Source organism: Panthera leo, chromosome B4 (genome assembly GCF_018350215.1).
Source record: "Panthera leo isolate Ple1 chromosome B4, P.leo_Ple1_pat1.1, whole genome shotgun sequence".
NCBI classification, from domain to species: domain Eukaryota; kingdom Metazoa; phylum Chordata; class Mammalia; order Carnivora; family Felidae; genus Panthera; species Panthera leo.
In genome coordinates this window covers 71,759,755-71,782,581 of record NC_056685.1, presented here as the reverse complement: position 1 = coordinate 71,782,581, position 22,827 = coordinate 71,759,755, and the positions used below count along the sequence as shown (strand labels likewise).

At 37.2% G+C, this 22,827-nt stretch overlaps 1 protein-coding gene across 2 annotated transcripts in view; it reads left to right on the top strand.

Annotated features, from left to right (window-relative positions):
* Positions 1-22,827, top strand: part of NELL2 (neural EGFL like 2) — a 392,940-nt gene that overhangs the window by 103,749 nt on the left and 266,364 nt on the right. For both annotated transcript variants that reach the window (XM_042946302.1, XM_042946301.1), the window contains exon 4: positions 6,580-6,730. In XM_042946302.1, the coding sequence (XP_042802236.1) occupies positions 6,580-6,730 (151 nt within the window). The remainder of the gene's footprint in view (positions 1-6,579; positions 6,731-22,827) is intronic.

Genomic DNA, 22,827 nt, shown 5'->3' with positions numbered 1-22,827 from the left:
ATTCAATGTTGTTCTGAGGCTTACATGAGATTATTCATGTTTAAGGACTTTGCAAACTGCATATATGGTGTTAATCAAATATTAATGGCTTTTAAAGTTGTAACCATTACTTTGCCTTGCAAGTTTGCAGTATAAAGGCATGAATATATTGAAGGGAGAGTTAAGAGCGATGGATAGGAACTATACTAATAGTTCTGACTTCATATATTTCTAACCTGAATTCAGAAGATAACAGCCTTTCATAGTCAGAGACTGAAAAAAAAAGTAATTTGGTGAGTTTTGGCACATTCTAAGTCAACCATCTTATGCTGGAGATTAGACTGTTTTTATAATTGAATCTGTACTTGGTATTTGTATTAGTCTGGTTATGTGGGGGAAAATCAATTTAGGTTCTATACACTGCAGATGGGATAGAGACCTGTCAGTGGCAGAGACTCGTGCGATTCATGATGGCAATTATAGTAATGCAGTTTAAGTGCAAAAGAAGAAAATAATTCTTGCCGGTTTGTTATTGGTAGATGGACAAATCCCTTCTCTTTACTTTTGCTAACACACTAAAAATACTGAAAGAAGCTCCAGTCTGACTCTCTTTTTCAGTAAGTACCCATGTTTGCCAGCACGTACATTGTTCCATTCATCTACAGTCTGTTTTTTTAAATGTTTATTTATTTCTTTTGAGAGAGAGAGAGCAGGGTAGGGGCAGAGAGAGAAAGAGAGAAAATCTTCAGCAGGTTCCATGCTCAGCGTGGAGCCTGACTTGGGGCTCCATCTTATGACCCTACGATCATGACCTGAGCTGAAATCAAGAGTTGGACTCTCAACCTGCTGAGCCACCCAGGTGCACCTACAGTCTTATTTTTGAAATAAACCAGTTTCTCTCTCTCTCTCCTGTATCCCCCTAACTGTGATGTATATGGGGAATCCATAGCACATGGTGGAAATCCCTAGAAATGGTTACTACATCCACACAGGAATGCATCACTCCATTCTGGTAGTCCCATGACAAAAAAAATGAATATTTTGATGTAATTGCTTCAGAACTACTTCATTACTTATTAATAACTGCTTTAAAATGCCATGAATTGTTTCTTATAGTGGGATTTTTTGGGCTCTGTACACAATAAAAATGGAAAACATTGAAACAGAGTTTTGTTTTAAACCCAAGCAGTTCTCCAATTAAAAAGATTTACTCTAGCATGGGTGTGTTGATAAGTTTTTCTGTGGGGCTTTGTAGTAGTGTTTAAAGGCCACTTTTATCAGCCTGTTTTTTGTTTTTGTTTTTGTTTTTGTTTTTGTTTTTGTTTTTGTTTTTCCTGAAGAGGCAATTCAAATGATCTCTGTCAGCCCTTCATTGAAAAGAAATTCAATTTACATTGATTTTTGTCCGTAAATGAATGATCACTCATTGTTTTGTAGAAATAGAGAGTGGTAGGCAGGATTTTATCTTAAGAATAATTTGATTGCCGAAAACATTTATACCAATTTCGAAATGTGGAAACTGATCATTTATGGCGGAGTTGGGGATGCTTAGAATGAAAGTAAGCTCAGAAATCACCCCAAAGGTATCACGGCTGTTGGTAGTTTTGGCTGATTCCACAGTCTCACCACTTGGAAGAGTAATAATGATAAGTATCATAATCCTAATGGCCAACACATGGTGTTTACTACATGCCAAGCATAGCTAATAATCTGCATAGCTGGCATTGAAACCTTATTCTTCTGGGCTCCAAGTTCATTCTGATAGCCACCACACTTCATTTTTCTATGTTTGGTTCCTTAGCAGGAGGCCTTGTTGAGAAGTTGCTTCATGCATACCTATATTGAATTATTAATTCTAAAATTAACTCTTACATGATGGTTTCTTTGACTTGATTTTCCAGTGAAGACTCGAATTGGGTCTATAGTAATAACTGTGGGAACTCAGAAGTCTCTCTGAACATTGTATAATCCTTGAGATGAAAATGGAAGGTAGGAATGTTAATTTTACAAATTGAGAAACAGAAATGCAAATGAGGAATGTGACCTTTCTTAAAATCACTACTAAGCTAGTCACTTAAAGAACTAAAAATGTTATCTTATATCATTACTTTTTTTCTGGATTATTTTCTATGTTGGTGCTCTCTTATTTGCATTTATATTTGTGAGTGGCAGTTAAGCATGGATAAAGGATGCCATGTTCAGGAGGCAGTATGATTTAGTGGAAAGAACACTGGACCAGAAATTGTCATCCCCATAATGCCTCTGGCATTATCACCTCTGTGGGTGAATCACAGGATTGTTCCTTGGCTTGTTTTACTCACTGAAAAAGGACGTAGTAATGGTTGTTCCTGTCTAGTTTCCAGAGCTTTGTGAGAACAAAATGGAATATGGGCTCAAAGGGTAAAATATATCATTATACATTTTTGAAGGATAAATGTTGTATAGTAGCAGCTGTGCAACATTATATATGTGTATGCAACAGATTTAGTTTTTTAAAATTTTTATTTTGAGAGAGTGACTGAGGGAGGGGCAGAGGGAGAGACAGAGAGACAGAGAGACAGAGAGACAGAGAGACAGAATCCCAAACAGACTGTGCCATCAACACAGAGCTGGATGAGGGGCTCATAAACAATGAGATCACGAATCCTAAATCAAGAGTAAGATGCTTAACCTACTGAGCTACTTAGGCACTCCCAGATTTAGTTTTTCTGTGTTCCATCCTTCATACCCTCATTCTTGTGTTTCCTATGATTTACTCAGGCACACCTATTATTTTAGATACTATATTCTGATGACTTCTAAATCTATATTGCCAACCTTGACCTCTCTCATGAGATCAAGTTCTATAGTGCCCACCTCCTATTGGACACTTCCACATTCGTGTCCCAACCATTTCTAAAAGTGAAATCCCATCATTCTGCTACTGCATTTCCTTTCATCTAGTCTCTCCAGCTAGAAACTTTAGATTCAATTAACTTCAGTTTTCTCTCTTTCTTTTGCCTTTTGCATGTGTTTTATCACTGGCCCAATTCTTCTGTTTTCTAAAACTCTCTTGAATTCTTCCTCTTCTATTTATTCTGATGCTTTTCAGAGAGTTCAGACTCCCATCAAGTCCTTCCTGGACTCAAGCATGATGAATATATGAAAACATGTTCTTAAGGGCAACAATAGATTTAAATAATATTAGGATGAGGTCAGGGTTGATGAGAGATGGTGTACTGTCAACAGCTAAAAATTATGATGCAATCATGATTTATATACTTCCTTTAAGTTCTCTCTGTCACAATCCAGAAACTTAAAAATATTCATCTGTGTCTTGGGCCCCTGGGTTGGCGTTGCCAGGTCAGTAGACCATCCTGAGGCCATAGTAAGTCAGGTCAGGTTCTCTCCCTCCCACTGCCTTCCATATTGCCCCTCTGCATAACACGGGTGGGAATTTCATGCAAGCCCATTTTAAAATCTCTCTGTAATGAACTTGGTTAATCTAGATGGAAGAAAAAACAAAACCCAATATTATTTCTCCTGTCACTATAGCATGAGCTGAATGGAGCTTCTGCTGGCCATGTTTGTGCTGGAGGGGCCCTCCTTCCAGTAAGTCATTCTGCCCTCACAGAGGGAGCAAGATGGACGATAATGAACTGGGAGGAGAAGTTGCACAGGATGGTTTGGTTTAGGAAAAGAAGTGTAGGGATGTCAATATGTGATGTTTAAAATATGTGAAATCTAACAAAAAAGTCAATGATCATCTGAGTTGTGAGAGTTTCTTAAGAGTTCTCCCTGCATTCAACTTTTTTCTTTCTTCAAATAACTTTCTATGTGGCCACCAGAGAAAAATTTCCAAAGTATAGTTTGATCAATTAAAAAAAAAATGTTTCTTTAATCTATAGATTCCTTCACCATGTTTTCAACCATGGTGTCTTACATTTTTATTAATGATACTCAAATGTAATCCATTCTTTTAGATCCTTCTATTCCTCTTAAGGTCAATCTTTACATATCATTTCATCTGAAAACAAAATAAAGAAAAATCTCACAAATAAGATAACCTGTCAACTCTCCTCACAAATCTGACTCCAAAAGCAGTAGAGGATAATATAGAGATTAGTGAAGGTTTTCTATGCATACCAAATGACGAAACTTCCTAAAAACCCTCATTAAGAATCTCTTTTTTAAAAGTTTCACCTTGTAAGGCAGCTGTGGTGCATTTCTAAATTCTTTTCTCTCACTGGATGAGCTCAAGCTCCAAGATCTCTTTGGATCTCTCTCTCTCTGGGTTTCATCTTCCTTTCTGTATTCAGTGTAGTCCTTTCTCTGCTTCTCTCATTTGCATCCCCATCTATCATCCTACTAGGCAAGACAAAGGGTACTGCTGAAGCTCTACCTGGTTGAAAGAGGGGGAAGCATAATAAATATTTATAATTTGATTTTAATTTGCTTTTATCTATCAAATTAAGATGAAGTGATGAAGTTTGGGAATGATTTACTTGTGACTAGAGTGAATAAAAAGTTAACACTAGATGAATTATTCTCATGGAATTTCATTTTGTATGCCTCCTTGAGGAAGTGGAAAGTTTTGGAGCTAGGAGGAATTGTATGGAATCCCCTCCACAGCCAATCTTATCCCTGATCGAGCTTGAGGGGAAACTATTATGTTGACCATGGCAGAAATTGCAGATTATTGTTCTACTTTTGAATTGTGAATATTCGATGGGACTGAGGAAGTTTCTTTTTTGAAGCAAGAAATTTATTTTTCCTAAAACTTTGAGCAAAAATCCCTTTTACACCTTCCTGCTGGTTCCCAAGCTCTTCCTATGACTGGAATGCTTTTCTTTCTCTTTTCTACCTGGTGATCTCCAGATCAAGTGTCGTCTGTTTTATGAGATTTTTCCGTCCGCATGATGTTGGCTACTTTTACATCTGTGATCCGTCCACGCTTGGTACCTACCTGTATGACAGCATTTCTTTCATTGTACTGGGATTATTTGTCTCGTCCACTACTTTGTGGGTATCTTGAGGGCTTCTCCATGTCTGTCCATTCCCAGTGATGGGCACAGATCATGTGGGTACATTTTTATTCCATAAATTTGTGGGGCTAGGAAGGTATGGAATTTTAGATTAATCCTATAAACTCTTTCACTGAAGTTGTGGTTCTCAACAAGATTTCTGCTACACTGCTGCTGAGGAAATGCTTGGAAATGTGTGGGAAAGCTTTGGGTTGTCACAGTGATTGGGGGTTGGGTGCCATTGGCATTCACTGGGCCAGAACCAGGGGTGTTAAATATTCTGCAAAGCATGGGACAGTTTTGCACAAGGATGGGTTTTTCTGTCTAAATGCCAGTAGTTTTTCCGTTGAGATCTACTTGCTTAGTAGTTACCTAGACTACCTACTCTAAAGTAAGTAAGTCTAGTTACTTAGTCTACCTAGTCTAAAGCATAGAAACAAGGAGGATGATTTGAGAACAACATAAACTGTATTTCTGGCTCCCATCAACCCTTTGCACACACTATGAATAGGAGAGCCTTATGCTCAGTTAGCAGATGGCTTGAATAATGGTTTTTTCCTACCCACTAAATCCATTTCTATCTGTATTGCCCCCATAGCCTCTGGGTCCCACTCCCTGGGTCTTGGAGTGCAGGACTAAACCAGGTAGAAGTGTAGGGTAAAAGTTTCTGCTCTCCCATGCATACTTTCCTTGGCTAGGCTTTCTCTAAGTCTGGAGAAGAGGACATTGGAATTAAGTTCTATGTATTTCTTTCAACAGCATGGTAAGACAATTTGATCTTAATGTTTCATCCATTGCGCAGAAGGCTGAGAGTGACTAATTTCAATGATCTTTTAAAAAATCTATTTATAGCACGCCTTCTGGCTAAGGATATCAATGTGGAAGGTGGCACATAGATTTAAATCCAGTTTTCTGTCATGAGGCATCAGAAAAGCTAAATGGCTCTAACATGGTCTTTTAGGTTCTAGTCTATGAAGTACATCTTTTTGCTCACTGTTGACACTGATGTGGCTGTGGTATCCAGAATATAGGGTATGTGTAAGGAGAAAACTTGGGAGTACACTTCTTCAAGCAGGATCCTTTGATTCTTTGCCCCAGAGGTGACATTTTTGAAAAAGAATTCCTGAAACACGAGTCCAGTAATTGGTTTACTGTCCTGTGTTATATGTAGCAAAAAGTTTTTTTAAAAAATATTTATTTATTTATTTAGACAGAGATAGAGAGTGAGTTGGGGAGGGACAGAGAAAGAGGGAGACAGAGAATCCCAAGCAGGCTCTGTGCTGAGATAGAGAGTGAGTTGGGGAGGGACAGAGAAAGAGGGAGACAGAGAATCCCAAGCAGGCTCTGCACTGTCAGCACAGAGCCTCGGGGCTTGAACTCATGAGCCATGGGATCGTGACATGAGCTAAAACCAAGAGTAGGATGCTTAACCGACTGAGCCACCCAGGTGTCCCTGTAGCAAAAAATCTTGTTGAAGGAGTCTGAAACTTGGTATTTATCAGTTATTACTTGATAATGTTTTTTGAAAGATGTTGCATGGAAAGGATACTTTATAAAACCAAATTCTAATCTATTTAATGTATGTTTCTTTTTTTAGATACTCCCAGAAGTATAAAAGCATCCACTGCTACAGCTGAACAGTTTTTTCAGAAGCTGAGAAATAAACATGAATTTACTGTTTTAGTGACTCTGAAACAGACCCACTTGAATTCTGGAGTTATTCTCTCCATTCACCACTTGGATCACAGGTGAGTGTGGCTGCTGGGTTTTTTGTGTTTTCGTTATATATGGTTAAATGAACACATTCAAAAGAAGTAAACAAAATCAAGATATCCAATATACAAGATTGGAATAAAACAGCTAGAATAATTTTGCTACATTATGCAAAATCACAAACACAAGTAATTGAAATCAGCCTAGATGCAAAAGAAGCTAGCTGGTGCTTTTGATGTTGCTAAAAGCACACAGAAATCACTGTTCCTGAGACACACTTATTAGTGACTAAATTCCTCATGAGATATCTTCCTCAATGTTAAGGCTGAACATACTTCTTTGTAATTTGTGAATAGTTAGCCACAAAAATACTATATTTAGTTTCTTTAGGAAGTTGCCTGGGTTTGAGTTTAATAAGTCATAATTTTCATCACTGACAGGTAACTTCTTTCTTGATGCGTCTCTTAGACTGCAGCAGCACAGCTGTATTCTTGCATGCGTTTTGAATCAAAATTCTGTCTAGTATCTCCCAGTCTCTCACATGTGTGGAAGCATGATTAGGGGAGAGCTGGTGGGAGTAACGGGGAGTAGGGGGTGGGAGGAAGGAGAAACTCATTCATGACGCTTGGCATATACATAGATTGTTACTGAATAACACCAAACAGCTCTAAATGATCCCTTGAGTGAAAGAATTACCACAGTTCTGACAATGCAAGTTCCTTTGTGTTCCCATTTTGAATACTTACTCCATGACTTACTACCTATGGACCTTGAGCAAGTCACATGGCCTTTCTGTGCTGCAATTTCCTCACCTGTGAAATGGGGAGAGTAATAGTACCTATTTCATGGGTGGTTGTGAAGATTAATAAGTGTTTGAAATATATACATGGTTTTTATGATCTTGTTAAGGTGTGGGGAGAAACCTCTTTTCTTGGTTTCTCTTACCAGGGATGAGGTAGCCTGGGACTTTGAAAATCTTTATGAAATACTAAAGGGCAAACAGAAGCACATATACGTGGTGAACAAGATACAGCAAGTTGACATAGAGAGCAAGGTTCCTGATCACACTCTACCTGGATTATTCTCAAGGCATCAAGGCCCCGCATTATTCCATCTATAGCCCGAGAGGGTTGTCATAACCCCCTACTTGGGTTTCTTTCCTCCCAGGTCCTGGCCTGTGTTTGACAGGAGGGTGCCATGATAACATTTATCTGGTAATTGGCTTAGGATCTTCAAGGCACAGCAAGAAAGGGACAGGTCCCATTTCTAAGGGTTCACTAGGGCTTTTCCCGTTGGTCTGTTTCTGGTCCCAGGGTCAGGACTGGTCTTCAAGTGATTGATATCAGACCTCCTTGCTTACATTACAGTACTGTGACTTTGCCCATCTCACTTGAGCTTTAGGCAACATGATTCACATAAAATAAAGGAATTTTGTTCCTTTACAGAGCAGCTTGTTTTATTGCTGATGACTTCTGCTTGCTAAAAGAAATTTCCCCTGTGTTTTGGGCACTAGATTTTTCTGCCCTGTAACTGCCCCCCCCCCCCATTAGTAGAGACATGGAACTCGTCCAGCCTTCTTCCAGATGGCATATCCTTACATCCATGATGGTCACTGCAGCCTCCCATCTTACCCTTCTTGTCTCAGGGCTAACCAGCGCTGGGTACTCCATCTGCTCCTCTTTAGACTTAATTGACAGCAATTCTTGAGGTCTACTGCCCTCATCTATATGCATCCCAGATGGGCAATGTTTTTGTTGGTCCCTGGAGTTGAATATAATGAATAACTCTACAAACGTTTGACCAGCACAGACTTCTTGTAATCTGTATACTTTCAATCTAATACTTACTAAGATAGTATGGAAAAAAAAGTTTTTTTAGCATCTTAAACAATAAGTATATGGACCACCGAAATACCCGACCATCATCAGGTAGATTCTTGGTGAAGGACCTGAGGAAGGATAACTTGCCATCAGGCAGATTTTTTTTCTTACTTTTCCTGTGAAGTAGATTTGCGAAAACATGTAGGAATTTTTATTGAGTTATTTCAATGAAAGATAATATTTGTTTTTTTTAATTAATATGGCAATATATTTTCATTGTAGAAAATTTGAAAAGCAGACAATTGTAAAGAAATAGAAAAACTCATACAAATCATTTTACCAAAAGGAGACCAATGTTTAAAATTTGCCATATTTTAACCCAGTTCTTTTGTCTGTGCATGTAGATATGCCATATTTTATTTGATCTGCCCCTCACTTTGGTTATTTAACTCATTTCCTTTTTTAACTTTAATAATAACACCATGATGAACATATTTATACATAAATTTTTGTGCTCAGCTCTTGTGCTTTCCAGTTATACTTGTTGAATTTAATATTAATTCTGTAATTCCTTGTTTTACTTACTCATTCTTTCTTCATATCATCTACAAATTTGAGATATGGTGTATCAAATATATTTGAGATATGGTGTATCTTTCTAGGATATAAAAGATCATTTAGGTTTGCAAGGCTCTTTTTATTTGTTTAGTAAACCAGCAGTTATTAAAGTCTTACGTGTGCCAGGCGCTGTGAATTAGCTCGTTTTATCATCAGGACTGGGCAGTGGTTAAGTGTGCGGGTCTAGAGATGGACTCCGTGAATTCCAGGCATGGCAATACCACTTATTGGCCTTGTGACCTTGTGAAAATTACTTAACTCTTCTGTACCTCAGGTTCTTCATCTGTAAATCCATATAAAGTGCTTGAGAACACTAGAGAAAAAAATTCCACAAAGTGCCATAATCATACAAAGTCACTATTCTCATTCATATTTTACAGTTAAGAAAAACAAACCCAGGGGCACCTGGGTGGCTCAGTGGGTTAAGCGTCCAGCTTGGTTTCGGCTCAGGTCCTGATCCCACAGTTCCTGGGACAGAGCCCCGTGATGGGCTGTGTACTGGCAGCGTGGAGCCTGCTTCGGATTCTCTCTCTTCTCCTCTCTTTGCCCCTTCCCTACTCGTGCCCACACATGGGATTTCTCTCTCTCAAAGTAAATAAATTAACTTTTGTTTGAAAAAAAAAGGGGGGAAACAAACCCAGAGAGCTTACGTTGTTGAAGATTCCCAAGAGTAAGTGAGGGTAGGGTTTAAACTCAGGTAATCTGATTCCAGAGCCAGCCGGCTTAACCTCAGTGCCCTGCCAGCTCTCAGGGTCTAGTGTTAGACTTCCTTCTCTTCTGCCCATTCCCCCCCTCCCCCCTCCCATAGCACCACTTAGCTAGTTAGTGACAGAATCAGGACCCAAATCCACTTACTCTGATTCTTGAATGTGGTGTTTTCACCAGTATACTGTGATATCTCCTAACCTTTTAGCACCCTGACAGATCTTGTGTTGTGGTGTGTGTTTTGTTTTTTTTTCTGTGGTGTTGCTGAAGTTCTTTCTTTCCTTAGTCTTAATCTGACTCCTATTTTTAGTTTCATCGTATCATGAACACTTATGTATTTATTCTTTGATTTGCTTCACAAAAAATTTAGCGTGGTTTATAGGGCTATCTACAGGACAACAAATAAGAATAAAATGAAATATGAAAATCAGGGCAAAGGAAAAATAGAAACCCAGTTGGATGATTAAGATAATGCAATTGTTCTTAGTTCTGAGACCAGAAACGTATTTCTCCTATGCCCTTTCATGCAAGATGTAATGAGTGTCTTTAGAGAAATGAATCCAGAGGGCTTCATATCAGCTGGTGACATCATGCTGTAAAGCACTGAGGGAAAAGCAAAGCTACAGAGATGCCAGGAACTTGCATCAATGTGTGAAGGTGTTTGAAACAGTACTGTACCCTCAGAGGCCCTTGGTAGTATGCACGAAAGTTCTGTACAGCCAAATTTTCCTGCTCAAAATTCCAATAGTGCCTCTGATGTGAAACTCTAATAAAAGGCCATGTCCTTAAGGCAATATTCCATATAAATTGCTTTTCTCATGAGAATAATACTGAATTCAAGTTAGACTTCTCTCAGAAATACTTGAATTGTAGCTATTCTTTGTTGACACTTCAGTGAGAATTAAGTGTTGAGCAGCAATAGCAATTAAGTTGGAGGAAAGACTGACATTTTATGTAAAAACCGAGGAGCCTGACAAGGACACACCTGAATGGAAGATGCCCGTTTCCTCCTGAAGTAGGCAGTTGTCAAGAGCAGGGCCAAGCTTTTCCTCAGGAAGTAGTGTGGGTTCTATGTTCACATATTGATGAATGGATCCTATTGAAGGTGGAAATTTTAATTATGCTACAAATTTTAAATATTATGATAGTTATAGTAAATTTTACAAATTAAGAAAATTACAAAGAAGGAAGTCAAAATCATCTGTAACTTTACCACCTAGGGATAGTTTCTACTAACATTTTCAGTTATAAATGTCTACTTAAGGGTAGAGATATAATATTTCAAAAACTGATTCATACTGTACATGTTTTACAAGTTACTTTTCAAAATTTAGCAAAATATCTTGACAATTTTCCCATGTCAACAAATATTCACTTGTAGTCTATTTTTTAATGCCCAAGGATTATTCCATCATTGGATACAAATTAAAATAGAGATAATCAAATTCTTACATATGCCATGAAAAAATCCAAGCAAAATGTCCAAAAAGTGTCTAAGTGTGTTCAGTGTAATTGCCTGAGGTATCCACTTAGAAGAACTAGTTTGCAAAATATGTGTCTGGATAAAGTGAATGAACTTTTGTGCTCCACTGGTTGGTTAGCTATAAACCAGATCAATGTTGAAAAATGCCTGTCACAGTGAATAGTTGATCCTTTCACTGGCAGTGATTAGGAGCAGGTCCCGCTCTCCATAAGGTCCTTCCTAGTTCATGGAAGAGCTCTTCTGCACCCTGAGGGAAGCTAACTCCCTGGTTGCATTTGGGGTTGGTCGGAGGAGGTCATGGTGCTTCATCTAAGCATATGTTCTTGCCTGCCAGATGGAAAGCTCAAGAGCAAGAACTTGAGTTATTTCTCGGAATTAGGCTTTGTGAGTTAGCCCACTGGAGGGTGCCTACTACAGACCAGTTACTAAATAAACATTAATATTACTGTCAGCGATGATGTGGAACGACTTCTTCCCTTACGTTGGTCCCTGACTCCAATCTTATCGCTGTTTGGGCTGATCGAAGTGAGAACCTGGCTACCTGCCGTACAGCCTGCTCTGATGCCAAATTAAGTAGGAAGAAGTCCCTAAGAAATAGAAACTGTGGGAACAGCAGCTCCGGCACTGGTTGAGATGAAGGAAAGTGGAGTGTCAATGCCGAGCGCGGTGACCAGTCTGCTTACCACCTGTATGTCACCCCCTTCCTTTCCCTCTTGTTGTCCAAATCCTCCTCACACTTCAGAACTCTGCTCTCATCCCCATAAAGCTTTTACTGACCTTTCCAGTTTACATTAATTCCGTCCTGCATTTGCCTCCAATGCAATTTTTAAATTTGTGCCACTCTTTTTTTGGCTTTCTTCGGTATAACATCTTATATCGTTATGTGTTTCATATATATATGCATATGTATTAATTGCATATCAGAGGTTAAAAATATCATTTGCTGCCTTTGATCACAATTGTAACAAATGTTTAGTGAGGATTTTTTAATTTCAGTTGTAATTGTTTTTTTGAATTGGTAATATATCTCCTGGTTTAAAATTTAAAAGGCACAGCAGGGTATGGAGAAGAAAAAGTCTACCTCTGTCCCTATCTCCAGACACCTACTTTCTACCCCTGGAGGCAACTACTATTATAATTAAAGACATTTTGAAAATAAGGAAGAGGTAAAAAAGAAAATTCAGCTTAGCCAATCAGTGTTGTGCTGGAGTGGGTTCAGACTGGCTTACAGGAGTTGAAGATTTGTGAGCGAGCAGACATTAATTACTGTGAAGCTGGAAGGAGGCCACAATGTGAGTGTTTATGGTGTGGAAATCAACAAATGCTACAAAGCAAGGCTTTCTTCCTTTGAATGTATTTTTCTACGTTAATATTAGTTTTTTCAACAAGTCTTAACTTTTTTCAGATTTCTCTTCTTTCTTATACGAGTGGATAAATGAACCAATATGTTAGAATTATTTCTTTCGAGAACAGAAAGCCAATTGTTAAACATTTACAAGGACCACTACTTTATAGTCCTGACATCTAGAGATAACCACCCTGACACTTTGGGATGCAGCTCTCTGATCCTCTGCCCAGGTGTACTTGTGTGCTTGTATAAAATTATGCATAGTTTATAACAGTTCCTAATTAGGTCTTTCTTTCTTTCTTTCTTTCTTTCTTTCTTTCTTTCTTTCTTTCTTTCTTTCTTTCTTTCTTTCTTTCTTTTTCTTTCTTTCTTTCTTTCTTTCTTTCTTTCTTTCTTTCTTTCTGTGCTGTTAAAGGATTGTGCATTATACTTGTAAACCCCATTCGATGTACCATGCTGTCACTGAGTTACATGCTAAATAAATATTTGATGGATGAGGACATGAGTGAAAGATCAAGAGAAAGATCATCCGGAGTGCAGCAGGAATCATCAATAACATCACAGAGTTTTAATCAGTCTAGGGCAAGGATCTGGGGAATGTTGAAATTGCTATATTGATGCAGGGTGCCTAAAGTATTCTTAAATGTCATTAGCTCTAGTGTGAGAATTTCACTAACTGGCAGTCACTGCCTCGAAACAGCTATAAGTCAAGTTCTTGGAGAATAGCGACACCTGTAATGAGCTATACAGAAACATCTCAGCCACTGCGTTAAGGCTGGAAACCTAATCACACAACTTTGTTAGTTTGGACATCTGAGACTAATAGACATACTCTGGATTCTGAGGAATCTGAAGTGAGCAAACAGAAAGACGGAAGTAGGAAAGACAGACATCACAACATCTTAGAACTGGGAGAGGGCTTAAGTCAAACCTTGGTACTGAAACACAGCTTCAAACAGAGTGACATAATTAGGAAACTGTGGGGAACCTCAATGGCAGTGTCCTGGTGTTCTGTGAGTAAAGTCTTGGCCTCCTGAGATTTCAATGGGGTTTCAAATCGTGTTTTTCAAGCAGGGGCTAATATTAAAAATTAGGCCGCAAACTTTTTGTGAGCGCAGTGTGAAAAGCTGGTAGGTTCTTCAGCCATTTCTGGGTATATTTAGCTAATATCAGCATTACCTAAAAACAACAGACAATGATGTATGACACTTAATGTCTGAAAGAATTAAGACATTCAGGCAGATCAAAGAATTCTCTCATCATTATGGTTTTCTGGCTATTGCATTTTCAAAGGAAAAAAATAAAGAATAGAGAAATAATTCCAAGATAACTAATTCACTTAGCTGTTTATGCAGGAGATTTAGAAGAGAGATATGAAAACAGTAAAGGCTCATTGAAAAGCAAAGTGAATTTAAAAGTTAAAATAAATGAGAAAATTTCCCCAAGTTGTGAAAGGACTCTCTTCTTTTCTTCCATGTTTTACAAAGCTGTAGTTTCTTCAGGATAAATAAAATTATTTTGTTATTCCTTGGTATAGATTAGGTACACTCGTCTACATTATGTTCTGTAATTTATAATACTTCTTTATTTAAGATAGTCTTGGGCTTTAGATATATAAATTAGGCCTTTATAACATGGGGTCATTATTAGGAATTTTCTTCATATCCAAACAGTATTTGTGCTTCTAACCGTGAATGCTTTGCAAATAGCATACATAGGAAGAATTTGTGGCAATAGCTTTGCAAATAAATACAAAACTGTCTTGTAGTTTTCATCATCTTCTATATTAATGAACTTGAGGTGAAATAAATGAGATTTTTTTCTACTCTCTTAGTATTAATTATTATACATTCTGGATGAGTAAGAATGTATTTATGTATGAGGCTGATAAAATGTATCTTCATATTTGTGAGTGCTTGTCATGTATTAAGCCATTTCTCTTTCTTGACATTACTAAGTAAAAATTAAACTTGCTGGCAATATTTGCTTGGCTTAATGGTTCTGAACTAAAAGATGACTGTTTATCATGGATAAAATTAACAGACTGGCATAACAGCTACTACACTCTACTTTTTCGTTGCACACTGCTTACTAAATATTGTTAAAGAGAACAGGTTTGTAAGTTAAAATTTCAAACCTTGAGTTCTTCATAATTAACAAAACAACTGTATATTTGATTATCTTAAAGTATATTTCTATATCATTATTTATCTCTAATAAAATTATACCTTTAATATGTATTTTAATACCCTCTTATTATTAGGAAAGTTACAGTGTATAGTCGAATGTGGTTAAGCATGCATATGTCATTACCAAGTAGGCATGTTGAGCTGCTCATCAAAGAAATGGAATTAAAGTTAAGACAGAAAGCAAGGGGATTTCTTGTATTCTTGTATGTACCAAATTTGCACATAGGTGAAGTGATGGAAAGAAGTACACATTTTAATATACAGAGGTTATTTCCTGGAGCACAATCCTCCCTTTCATGCTGGAATAGTGGGGCCCCATTTTCCTTCCTGTTAGCATGCCAGTGTTTCTGCAGGGCTGAGGAGTGAATCAATCGGCTGTTGCTGCTGCTGCGGCCACCACCATGGACTAGCCAATCTCTATCCATTCCCATCACACATTTCAGGTACTTCCCTCCTTAGGCAGAGATGCAGAGGACCAGGGGTATTTGTAACCCTCCATCCTATTTGGCCTTGTCTGGTTATCAGGCCCCAAATATCGTAGACCAGTATAAGAAGACCCTTCTGCTTCATCCATCTCATAGCCTCTTTGCATCTACCCTTTAGTCCAGATGTTGGACTACCAGTGACTTGGCTGTTGTGTAGGCAAATGTTATTGAGGATCAAGCCTCCCATGTTTTAGGAAATCGACCTGGTGTTCCTGCTTGAATATTTGCACGCTTCCCATTTCTATGTTGCCATGTTATTTCTTTTTCTGTGGTAGTAAAGGTTAATTGTTCATTAGAAATAATTGGCCCATGTAGCTACTAATGATCAGTTAGCTACTTTTTTTTTTAGTTTTTTTTTCTGACATTAAAAAAATACTTCTAATGATTAAAAGATTTTTCTAAATATTATTTCCTCACTCAGGAATGGACAGTGAAAATTATTTTAGTTCCTTTTTTTCTTTAATCAACACTTGCATCTTCATTATTTCCCTTCATGTTATTTTTGAAGATACTGACATGTCAAGATGTTAGGGCATAGTAACTTTTCCTGATTGCCTTTAAGTCAGGTAGGCTTCTTTTATTAAAGTAAGTTTTTCATGGTTTCATTTTCATATAAGTCTTGAACACATCTAAAATTTATTTTAGTGTAAGCAAAAAATGAAGCTCTAAACATTTAAAAAGATTTTTTTAACGTTTATTTTTTTGAGAGAGAGAGAGCACTAGAGACAGAGCACTAGTGGGGGAGGGGCAGAGAGAGGGAGACACAGAATTGGAAGCAAACTTCAGCCTCTGAGCTATCAGCACAGAGCCTGACGCAGGGCTCAAACTCGTGAATGGCAAGATCATGACCTGAGCTGAAGTCGGACACTTATCCAACTAAGCCACCCAGGCATCCCTCTAAACATTTTTTTAAACAGATAACTAATCATTCCAACATCATTTGACATTTTTCCCTCTCTTCATTTGCGACTCTTTATCATAAATGCAATCTCATATTTATATTTAATATCATTTCTAGGTTCTCTCCTCTGTTTCATTAGTCTGTGTGCTATTTTTCTACCAGTTATCCACTCACATAAATCACTTTTTGATTTAACTGAGCTCCATGTAATAAGGATATTAACTCCATAGCACCAGTGTTTTTCATTTGCATTGAAGTCTTAATGGCAATTTTGATGTACTAAATTTTCTTAACTGATACATAGTCAAACCAATAATTTCTATCTCTAAAGGGTGGGATTATGTTAATGAAATCGTGAAGAAAGAATATGTTATTTTCTCTTCCCAGGAAGAAAAGAGAAAGCCAATTTGAAAATTCAAGAAAAAGAAGAAAATTTCAGCTAACTGATGTTAGCTGTGGGCTTGCCTTATAACCTTTATTATGTTGAGATATCTTCCTTCTATGCAAAATTTATTGAGTTTTTATCATGAATAGATATAGAATTTTGTCAAATGCTTTTTGTTTTTCTATTGAGATTATCCTGTGGCTTTTTACATTCTATTAATGTGATGTATCACATTGATTGATTTGCATATGTTGCATCCCACAAATAAATCCCACTGTATTGTGGTGTATGATCCTTTTAACGTGCTGCTAAATTGGTTTGCTGAGAGTCTTTGCATCTATATTCATCAGCGATATTGGCCTGTAGTTTCTCTTCTGGTAGTGTCCTTTTCTGATTTTGGTATCGGGATAATGCTAGCCTTGTAAAATGAGTTTGAGAGTGTACCCTCATCTTCGAATTTTTCGAACAGTTTGAGAAGAATTGGTCTTCTTTTAAATATTTGGTAAAATTCACCAGTGAAGCTGTCTGGCCCTGGGTTTTTCTTCATTGAAAGATTTTTTATTATTAATTCAATTTTGTTACTAATAATTGGTCTATTCAGATTTTCTAGTTTTTCCTAATTCAGTCTTGGTAGGTTGTATGTTTCTAAGAATTTTTCCATTTCTTCTAGGTTCTCCAGTTCATTGATACATAGTTGTTCACAGTAGCTTTTTCTGATTCTTTGAATTTCTGTAGTGTCTGTTATAATGTCTTCATATATATATTCTCCATATATATACGTATATATATGGGTCCTTTCTGTTTTTTTTCTTTGGTTAGTCTAACTAAAGGTTTTTTAAACATTTTGTTTATCTTTTCAAGGAACCAACTCTTAGTTTGGTTAATTTTCTCTATTGTTTCTCTGTTCTCTATTTTATTTATTTTTGATATTCTATTATTTTCTTCCTTCTTTTAACATGGGCTCCGTTCTTCTTTTTCAAGTTCCTTAAAGTATAGAGTTAGGTTGTTTTATTGGGGGGTGCAGTTGGGGGTGATCTTTCTTGCTTCTTAATGTAGACATTTACTGCTATGAACTTCTCTCTTAGAACTACTTTTGCTGCATCTCACAAGTTCTGGTATGTTGTGTTTTGTCTCAAAAAACTATTTTATTTTCCCATAATTTATTCTTTATTGGTTGCTCAGAATAATGTTATTTAATTTCCATATGTTCATGAATTTTCCAGTTTTCCTCTTTTTATTGATTTCTAGTTTATGCCATTGTGTTCAGAGAAGATACCTGGGATGATTTCAATTTTCTTGAATTTGCTTAGACTGTTTTATGGCCTATCAAATGGTCTATCTTGGAAAATGTTTCGTGTGTTCTCTGAGAAGACTGTGTATTCTGCTATTGTTGGATAGAGTATTCTGTAATTATCTAAATCCATTTGGTCTATAGTGTTCAAATCCACTGTTTCCTTGTTGATTCTCTGTCTGGATGATCTATCCATTGTTGAGAGTAAAATATTAAAGTCCCTAACTATTCTATTACTGTTTATTTTTCCTTTTAGCTCTGTTGGTTTTGTTGTAAATATATACGTGCTCCAATGTTGAATGCATAAATGTTTACAATTATTACATCTTCTTGATGTATTAACACCTTTGTCATTATATAATGATCTTCTTGGTCTATTTTTACTTTTTTAGTTTAAAGTCAATTTTATCTGATATCAGTATAGCCACCCTTGATTTTGTTGGTCACTATTTGCTTGAAATGTCTTTTTCCATCTCTTCACTCTCAGTCTTTGTATGTTTTTAAGGCTAAAGTCTTTTGTAGGCAGCATATTGTCAGATCTTGGTTTTTTTTAATCCATCTAGCCATTTTACATCTTTTAATTGGTGAATTCACTTTGTGTTTAAAGTAATTTTTGATAGGTAAAGACTTACTATTACCATTTTGTTCATTGTTTTCTGGTTATTTTGTAGATTCATTGTTTCTTGTTTCTTATCCTCTGGTCTTTTTTTGTGTGTTTTGGTATCTTTTGGTATCAGAATGTTTTAACTTCTTTATTGTGTTCTTTTGTGTAATTACTACAGGGTTTTTCTTTGTTACCATGAGGCTGACATAAAATAAATTTATAATACCCTATTTTAAAATGACAACTTAACTTCAATAGAATTCATAAACTTTACACTCTTCCTCCTCCCCCTCATCTTTTAGATGGTTGCTGCTATGGTTTACATGTTTTTATATTGTATAACTAATAGCAGATTACTGCAGTTATGGTTATTTTTACTAGGTTCATTTTCTTATGCCTTAAAACTAAAGTTGTAAGTGAACTATACCATTAGTACCATACTGCAGAATCTATGACTATATATTTACCATTACTGGTGAGATTGGCACTACCTTTTTAATGTTTTTATGATGTTAATTCTTGTTCTCTTACTCTCACTTCTTACTTCTCCCCAGATATGGGTGGTTTTCAGCCATTATTACTTTAAAAATAATTTCTGGAGTCCCTGAGTAGCTCAGCCAGTTGAGCATCCGACTCTTTATTTCAGCTCAGATCATGATCCCAGGGTCATGGGATCAAGCCCTGCATTGGGCTTTCTCTTCTTTTGGAATTCCCATAATCTGCATATTGTTTCTTTTTTATTGTGTCCTATAATTTCCATAGGCTTCCTTTTTTTATGTTTCACAACCTTAATAGAATACTCTAAATATTCTGTATAAAATTGAAAACAGCATATTCCATAGGCTTTCTTTATTCTTTTTCTCTTTCTTTCTTTCTTTCTTTCTTTCTTCCTTTTTTTTTTTCTTCTACTGACTGGTTAATTTCCAGTGTCCTATCTTCCAGCTGATTCTTCTTTTGCATGATTAAGTCTGCTTTGAAACTCTTTATTGTATTTTTCAGTTCAGTTATTGTATTTTTAAACTCTAGTTGTTTTTTTCTTTTTTGATGGTTGATTTTTCCTTGTCAAACTTTTAGTTTGTTCATGCATTGTTTTTCTAACTTCTTTTAGTTATCTGTGTTTTCTTGTACTCCCTCAAATTCCTTAAAACAAGTATTCTGAATTCTTTGACAGTTCATAGATCTCACTTTCTTCAGAGTCTGTTATTGGAACATTATTAGTTTCTTTTGGCAGTATATTTACCTGATTTTTTTGTGATGTTTGATTCCTTTGTTAGTATCTGTGCATATGAGTAATCAGGCCCCTCTTCCAGACTTCACAGGTTTGCTTTGACAGAGACAGTTCTTTACCAATCCACTCAGTTTTGGTTCCTGGATGTGTCTGCTGGTAATGTCTTTGGGTATGTGGGGTCTGCTATTACAGCCCATTTTGGGGCAGGGGAGCTGATAGAGTTCTAAGGATGGGGTTGGGGATGAACCTCTGACTAGAGAACAGTCCGATAGGACTACTAGCTTTGTACCCTATCAAAGTGAGGCTGTAGAATGGGCTCTGGTTGCATGAATTCTCTGGTCAGGCTTTCTAGATGGTTGGGACTGGCTACTATATTCAGTTGTAGATGGGGCTATGAATTAGCTTCTTTACCCTGGCAGGGCAGCAGGGTGGGACCCAGGGTCTATATAGCTCATTGTTGGGGACCCAAATCAAACTGAAGTGTGCACTGAATTCCCTAGTAAAGTGAGGCCATCAGTTTTGCTCTGCAGATGCAGGAAGCCATGGGCTGTGCTCTTTCCCAGTACTTACTATACATGGGGCTATTGGATGGGCTATGCAGTTTCTCATGTACTCTGGTTAGGTTCCCTGGTTGGACAGGGTGAAAGCTTTACTCAGTGATGAGCAGGGCTATGAATTAGATTCCCTCACTGGGTCAGTGGAAGAAGCAACTCTTAAGCTGGTAAAGCTCTTTGTTATTTTAACTGAGGCTGATCTGCACTCCAAGTTCCTTGACTAAACAGTGGCACTGGCTTTGCTCTATAAGCTTTTGTCTCTACCTGCCCTCCTCTCAGCTTGAGTGCTGCTGGGCTTCACAATTTCCAGGAGTTGTTGCCAAACTTTCTGGTCAGCTGGGGCTGAAAGACTCCATAGCAGATGGGGCTGTGATTCAGCTTTTTTTCTGGGGGGGTGGGGGGGGTGGGGGGGGGTGGGGGGGTGGGAGGGGAAGGGTCCACTCCAAACTACTCTCAATTTCCCAAATAGGCTTTCTGGTTGGGAGGGTTTGGGAGCTATTCTCAGTCTTGGCTGTGAATTAATCCCCCTGCCTAAGCATAGCATGGGAATGCTTCCTGCTCATGATAGCATTGCTTGCCCACCTCTCGGCTCAAGTGCCACTGGGCTCCACTGCTTCTAGGAGTTGTAGTCAGCCCTTCTGGTTAGATGGGTCTGGAAGATATTCTCCACAGTGAGAGTGGAGCTGTAATTCAGCTTCTTGCCTAGGGACGGGCAAACTGGACTCTATGGCTGGCAAAACTCCTTATTTGAGGACCTGAATCAGGGAGATCTGTACCCCACCTGGTTTCCTGGTCAGAATGAACCCTCAACTAGGTTTTGCAGATGAGCAAAGTTGTTGGTCAGGATTACTACTTGGGCACTGAAGATATGACTTCAGTCTGCTAAGACCTGTGTACAGGTTGCTTCAAGCCCCTGCCTCATCTCCATCAGAGTGAGAGTCCTGGTGGAGTCCCATAGATTCCCCTGTAATTTCTGTGATGTGAGATTAGGGTAGGGGTTCCCACAAAGTGATTTGAATGGTGGGAGGGTGCTGGTTTTACCCTGAATTCTCTTTTCCCATTGGAGAAACTGGAAGCTCATGGGAGACCTGCATGTTGCTGTGCTGGTCTGAGGGAGGAACAGTACAGTCAATGTGTACCTCCTTCTGTCACCCTTCTAATACAATCTGTCTTGGTCTCTGAGGTGTAGGCTCATCCTGTGTTCCAGGATTCTCTCAGTGGTGTCTTGTTCTTGAATAGCTGTTAGGGTTTTTTTTTTGTTTTTTGTTTTTTTTTTTTGTTTTGTTTTGTTTTGTTTTTATGAGGGTGAATGAAGTCAGGAACAACTTATGTAGCCGCCTTCGTCCAATGACTGCAGATTTATAGGACTTTTCTAACCGTTCAGGTTTTGTTCTCATTCAGAAGTTTTTGCTATGTTTAAAACTTTATTCTTTGATATAAACTTTAGAATTAATTTTGTAGGTTCCATGAAAAAAATCCCATTGGTATTTGTATTGAAATTATATCACATTTACAGGTTAATATACATTGAGTTAACATTTTTATTGTGGTTAGTTCTTTTACCCAGGGATATGGCTTACTTCTTCATTTTTTTCATATCTTCTTTTGTCTATTTTATAATTATCTCCATAAAAGGCATACTTATATTTTGTTAGATTTATTCCTAGGAACATTATAGGTTGTACTGCTAAGTCTGATGGGATTTTTATTTTACTATTATGTTTTTTTAATTTTTAAAAGACTTCTAAATTACAGTATTACCAGGAAAATGGATTCTGTTTATATCAAAAGTAACATCTTTCATAGTTATTTATATTTCTTTTTCTTTTGTCTCTGGGAAAGTTGGATTCTTGGAATATAAGTCAGAGTATAACAAGAAAATTTTCAAGGTGCCATCAAAGTTCATTTAATTCTCTTTTCTTAATCTGCCATACATTGATATACAATGACATTTCAGTGATCTTTTCCAAGATGAATGTTGAGGGATTGTTGTAATATATTTTAATTCTTTAGCATTGAAACTCTTCTCCTTTTTGTCTTCTGATGTCAGTGTAAAGCTTCCTAAATGGTCTTTAGGCCTTTGATCAATAACTTTGAATTATTTTACAAAGAGCTCACTTAAAAAACTATAATGATCCTTTTGCGGTTTATTATCAAGTGACAGGAAATAGAATTCAGCTTACTTGTAACTTGCTTTGTTTGTCCTTTAGTGATGGTGAAGCATGTACCTTTTCAAAATGTCCATGCTAATTATTATTTTGATGTCCTATTGACAGTGGAATTTATGTTATCTTTATTACTTAAGAAATGTTATTTTCCTTGCTGTTGTATACACTTGAATTCCATCGATCTTGGAGAGGACTCTATTTTTGTGGTCGAAACCATGTATTGATGTATTTCATAATAGCTGGATAAAAGTCATTCATAATTTGCCTTTTCTCTTCGGTGATTTTATCCACTGAGCATTTTGAAAAAGGACGATTGACATGCTGTCATCTTTCCTTTGTACTTTAACCTTTGG